Source organism: Erpetoichthys calabaricus (assembly GCF_900747795.2).
Source record: "Erpetoichthys calabaricus chromosome 1 unlocalized genomic scaffold, fErpCal1.3 SUPER_1_unloc_1, whole genome shotgun sequence".
Taxonomy (NCBI): domain Eukaryota; kingdom Metazoa; phylum Chordata; class Cladistia; order Polypteriformes; family Polypteridae; genus Erpetoichthys; species Erpetoichthys calabaricus.
In genome coordinates, this window is record NW_026261574.1 from 850,872 (window position 1) to 856,647 (window position 5,776).

General features: G+C 38.9%; 1 protein-coding gene across 1 annotated transcript; it reads right to left on the reverse strand.

Moving 5' to 3' along the window:
- Window positions 1–422: 422 nt before the first annotated feature.
- LOC127526321 (gastrula zinc finger protein XlCGF26.1-like) lies at window positions 423–4,808 on the reverse strand. The gene is made up of 3 exons (XM_051921598.1): window positions 4,439–4,808; window positions 1,710–2,408; window positions 423–1,162 (listed from the first exon to the last, which is right to left on the reverse strand). Exons 1-3 carry the CDS (start codon window positions 4,806–4,808, stop codon window positions 423–425), a joined length of 1,809 nt encoding a protein of 602 aa, XP_051777558.1.
- Window positions 4,809–5,776: the final 968 nt, after the last annotated feature.

Below are 5,776 nucleotides of genomic sequence, written 5' to 3' on the forward strand. Positions count from 1 at the left end.
AGGTCTGAGTTGTGGTCCCAGTGTCTTTCTGGTGCTGGTTAGTTGTACCTCTTGTAGAGATTCCAGTGAATGACCCTGGCCACACTGTTGTGTTGTGCAGCGTATAATCCTTCAGCAATCAGTCTCTTGCACCCAGCAATGAGATGTGTGACTGTTTCCAGTTCTCTTTGGTAGAAGCAACAATTCTGGATTATTTTTTGCAATTTTTTTCTATTGTGGCAGAAGCAACAATTATGTTTTTTTTTTCTATTTATGATCTGAACAACTTTGTGTGCAACCCAATGTTTTATGCACCTATGGTGAGGTGTACATGTTTTGGTCTTTGTTTGCTCCTCATAAGCCATGCGTGTGTGACTTCTGTATCCACAGGAGGCTGCTGGAGGTGGGCAGTGTATTTACCACTTTACCTGTAGTTTCCCCAATTACTTCTTTTTGTTTCCATCAAACTTTTTAAATTGTTTCTTCTGCTGCTTAGCATCTGTGGACAAGGTGGGGGAGTTTGTCAGTTTTTTCTCTCTTGTGTGAATTATTTGATGTTTCTGAAGAGAGCTTCTCAGTGAAAACTTTTCACCACATTCAGAACAGCAAAATGGCTTCTCCCTTCTGTGAATTCTTTGGTGCATATGAAGACTGTTTCTCCATGAAAACTTTTTACCACATTCAGAACAGTCATATGGCTTCTCCCCTGTGTGGATTCTTTGGTGGTTCTGAAGATGGCATCTCTGTATAAATTTTTTACCACACTCAGAACAGTCATACAGATTCTCCCCTGTGTGAAATCTTTGATGTCTTTGAAGCTGTAATCTTTGTGAAAACGTTTTACCACATTCAGAACAGTCATATGGCTTCTCTCCTGTGTGAATTCTTTGGTGGCTCTGAAGATTGCTTCTCTGTGAAAACTTTTTACCACATTCAGAACAGCAATACAGCTTCTGTCCTGTGTGAATTACTTTGTGGCGCTGAAAACTGCTTCCATCTGAAAACTGTTTACCACATTCAGAACAGCAATATGGCTTCTCTCCTGAGTGAATTCTTTGGTGGGTATGAAGATTACTTCTTTTTGAAAAGGTTTTACAACATTCAGAACAGTCATATGGCTTCTTTCCTGAGTGAATTCTTTGGTGGCTCTGAAGATTGCTTCTCCGTGAAAACGTTTTGCCACTGTAGAAGAAGAATGTTCTCCTCAGCACCATGTATTTTGTGTGTTTAGTAAATTAGAATCTTTATAATAACTATTTTGTAACTTGCCAGTGAGAGACGCTTTGGCTTATGAACTAACAAAAATATGTTATTCCAGGGTTCAGGAGAAATAGTGTCCACATGAATAAAATGTAAGCTGTTTCTTGTTTTTCCCTTTCTCAGAGTGAATGTTTCAGGGACAAGGTCACACGGCTGCAGAACTGCACATGTAGTTTATGCAAAGGCGTCTCTCCTGTGCTTAGCTTCCAAAACACAGATAATGCTTAGCTCAACAGACATATTGTTTAACTTTACTGTTTTGATAAGGATGTTCTTTCTGTCTTATTAATCATGAGATGCTGAAGTATAAAAAACCCCTCCTGGCTTTTGATCAGGGTTCAATTGAGCTTTGCGGCAATAAGTTATACTCTTTTGAATCTCTACTTACTGCGACTCCGAATGAATAAATAAAGTGAATTGAGAAAATATTATCTGTCTGCTTTCCAGTGTGCCTTTTTCGTCCACACCACATTCAGAACAGCAATATGGCTTCTCCCCTGTGTGAATTTTTTGGTGGTTCTGAAGATGGCCTTTCTGTGAAAACTTTTTACCACATTCAGCACAGCAATATGGCTTCTCTGCTTTGCAAGTTTTAATGTGTGTCTGAAGATGGCTAGTATGAGAGAATTGTTTATCACATTCAAGGCAGCAATGTGGTTTCTCTCCTGTGTGGATTCTTTGATGTTTCTGAAGACTGCTTCTCTGTGTAAACTTTTTACCACATTCAGAACAGCAATACGGCTTCTGTCCTGTGTGAATTATTTTGTGGCGCTGAAAACTGCTTCTATCTGAAAACTGTTTACCACATTCAGAACAGCAATACGGCTTCTCTCCTGAGTGAATTCTTTGGTGGGTCTGAAGATGGCTTCTCTGCATAAACTTTTTACCACATTCAGAACAGTAATACAGATTCTCTCCTATGTGAAATCGTTGGTGCCTTTGAAGCTGTAATCTTTGTGAAAACTGTTTACCACATTCAGAACAGCAATATGGCTTCTCTGATTTGCAAGTTTTAATGTGTGTCTGAAGATGACTAGTATGAGAGAATTGTTTATCACATTCAAGGCAGCAATATGGCTTCTCTCCTGTGTGAAGTCTTTGGTTGCTCTGAAGACTACATTTTATTGAAAGCTGTTTACCACATTCAGAATGGCAGTGAAGATTGATTCCTGTATAAAATTTAAAGAATAAAAACTTTTTAACCCACCACTGTAAAACAGACATTATCTTATAATAAATACATATTTGTTTAATTTATGAACAAACTTTGTTAAGCATTCATAAGACTTAAGTTGCAAGTGAATAGAGACTCAACTTGTTCATTTTTGTCATTTATATTTCAACTACTCTGCATATGAGCATAATTATAGGAACCAAGAAGTGAAAATAGTAAAACAATTACATCACATGTGACCGGCACAATCAAAAAGACTATTGTTGATTTTTTTAGTACATTACAAAATGGCATCACCATTTTGTCATCATATTCTTAAAATTTATAACTTTAGATATTGTTAATTATTGCAGGTAGAAAGTAATAATCATCATGACTCATCATAACATTAGAGAGTGTCATGTCAAATAAGTGAAATCCACTTTTATTAAACACAATCTGTCTTGATATTTGTAAATAAATTAGTCCAAAGCCACTGACTCCATAATATTTTTTAATTTGATTTTAAAAACTGGCAGAGAAAAGTAAAGCAAAAACATTTTAATATACAATGAGAACAGAGTAAAACTTAAATGAATAAATCACGCAGGTCACTGAAAAATCCCAGAGACCCACATGACACCTGACCTGAAACAGCCATGTTTGCCATGTGACAGTGGCTACCCGCTCAGACAGTTTTGCCTCACACCTTTCCTGAACCCCAGAGGAGAGGCGCTGTAACTACACGTATGACCTTTCACTCTCGGATGAAGAGCAAAGCCAGATATTCTTGAATGGAGGTGATGAGGTCTCAAAGCATCAGGAGGGAGGAGGCTGATCTACCAGCTCATGAAGTTCTGCAGCATCTTGACTGCATATGTAGGAGATGGATTAGCAGACTCCATATGTGAATGGTTCAGGGTGGTGATTAAAAGGAGTGATCACGTATGATTATTTAAAAAGTGATTGTGATTTATAAAAAGAAAGTGAATTGTGTAGAAAAGTGTGTACGTCAGGTTTTATAAATCAGATTTTTTGGGTGTGCACATTTTCCTGTTTATTTTGCCATGCACATATCTTCAAGTTCAGTTCTGTGCAGTGCGTTAGAAATGTCACCCCTGGTCTGGTGTTTGGTCTTTTGAAGGCCTGTCACCCCATGTCACTATGTGTGTGTCCCCATTTCACAGTGGTATGGAGGTAAAAGAGCACAGCACACTAATACTAACACCTCATTGCAGAATCATAGTTGGGGGCATTTTTGATTCTGCAGGACAAGGACAGGATGTCATCATCAGTGTAACGCTGAGTTAAAAATTATTATGAAGAAATATGAGAGGAGAATGTCAGAATAGAAAAATCTTGATAGAAGTTATGCAATGAAACAAGACAATGAACAGAATGAAAAGAAGAAATCTACAAGAGAAAGGCTTAAACTGAACAAAACTGGTGTTGTGAACGGGCCAATCAGAACACAGAGCTTTACCTGAAGTCAGCTGATCATTCAAGGAACCCCAGAGACATTAAGGAATTGAACACTCTGGAAAGGAGGAATGAAGTAAAACTGAAGGCTGGGCAGAAACTGCAGGAAATGTGTGGTGGAGGTCATTGGACATAAAGGGGGATCAGCAAGTTAGTAAAGACAGGGGGTCACAAACTGGACTGTGCAGGTTGAAACCATGTATTCAGGAATAATGAGAAGTTTAACTGTTATTACTTAACATGACAGTGTTTGTGCAGTTTTGGGGACTTAATTAAAGATCAGACCACACCGTTAGGAGAAATTACAGCAGAAATTCCAAAGGATTCACAACTGTACATTTGTTTAACACTTTAGCTAAACACAGGTTTAGAAAGTTTACATAATTTTACAAACTATAATGGAAGAAAAGAAAATTCCTAAAATCTGTAAAAAAAAGTAGTGAATTGAGTTTTACTGTTTGTTTAATATTGTTTGAAATCTTGTCCAAGTTTGTCTTAAAAAAAAACAAGACAGCACTCTCGGGCCCATAACCCTAAAATGTACACCAATTTTTATTTTTCACTTACTTGTTTTAGCTGATGTTGTAGGTGGTGGTGGCTTATCTCGCTGACTTCTAGGAGATGAAACATCTTCAGTCCCCTTTGTGTCAGACTGTAGTGATTCATATTTTACATTGATAGAAGACTCTGGAGATGAAGGGTGTCTGCTATAAGAAGAGACTAACCCGGTCACTGCTCCATCTTGATCTCCATAATGAAGGTCATCTTCCTTGACACTCTCCATACTCCTACAGTTGTGTATCTCAGTGCTGACACACTCGTCTTTATCCTCCTCTTTAATACTAACTAACCCCAGCTCATGGTCCTCTTTCTTGATTTCCAGACTCTCCTGTTTGGGATGGACACTCTCCCACTCACAGTCCTTCCTCTTTAACATTTATGGTCCTCTCCTCCATGATATTCATGTCGGCCTCAAATGTCTCCTCTTTAACATCCATTTAAACGTTACAGTTTTTCTTATGTCTGTAGATAAAAACAGGATTCAATTCAATTAAAACATATCTAAAGACATTTGATGTTTATAACATCTTCTCAGTTAAAGCTGATGTCAAGTCAAGTAGCTCATAGCAAGTTGACAGTAACTCATCACTTTTCATATCAAATGAGGTGTAAAGTGAGTATGGGAATAAAAGGAGGGTCAAATAGTTTAGACTAAATGGAAGGGGAGTAAGGCCATGTGGATCAGAGGTGGATTCAAATTGTTCTATCATGGTGTGGATGGGAGGAGAAATGGGTTAGGGGTTATTCTGAACAGTATGTCAAGAGTGTTTTGAAGGTGAAAGGAGTGTCAGACAGAGTAATGATTATGAAGCTGGAAATCTGAGGCATGATGATGAATGTTGTTAGTGCGTATGTCCCGCAAGTTGGGTTTGCGATGGATGAGAAAGAAGATGATTTCTGGAGTGAGTTAGATGAGGTGATGGAGTGTACCAAAGGGACAGAAAGTGGTGATTAGAGCAGATTTCAGTGGACATGTTGGTGAAGGGAACAGAGGAGACGAGGAGGTGATGGGTAGTTATGGTATCAAGGAGAGGAATGAAAGAGGTCAGAGGATAGTGGATTTTGCAAAAAGGATGGGCAGGGCTGTGGTGAAAATGTATTTCAAGAAGAGGGAGGAACATACGGTGATGTACAAGGTTTGACTCGCCTACCTGCGACAGCAACTGTTTGGCGTGCGCCCTTTGTCTCCCAGAGTGCCTGATCTAATCACTGGGCTCCCAGCAGAGCTACAGAGAGGACGGTGAGGAAAAAAGAGCAGGCGTCGGACTCCACAACAAGACAAGAAGGCACAGACCGTAGCTGCCTTCGGTCATCATGGGCAATGTAAAATCAAACGCTGGTCAG

What these genes read in the sequence shown, in the direction of transcription:
- LOC127526321 (XM_051921598.1), bottom strand. Translation starts at nt 4,808, where the DNA reads ATGTTAAAGAGGAAGGACTGTGAGTGGGAGAGTGTCCATCCCAAACAG. An exon ending in TACAACATCAGCTAAAACAA is followed by an intron (nt 2,409 to 4,438) that starts GTAAGTGAAAAA and finishes AATTTTATACAG; the next exon opens with GAATCAATCTTCACTGCCAT. An exon ending in GCCATATTGCTGTTCTGAAT is followed by an intron (nt 1,163 to 1,709) that starts GTGGTGTGGACG and finishes TCTTCTTCTACA; the next exon opens with GTGGCAAAACGTTTTCACGG.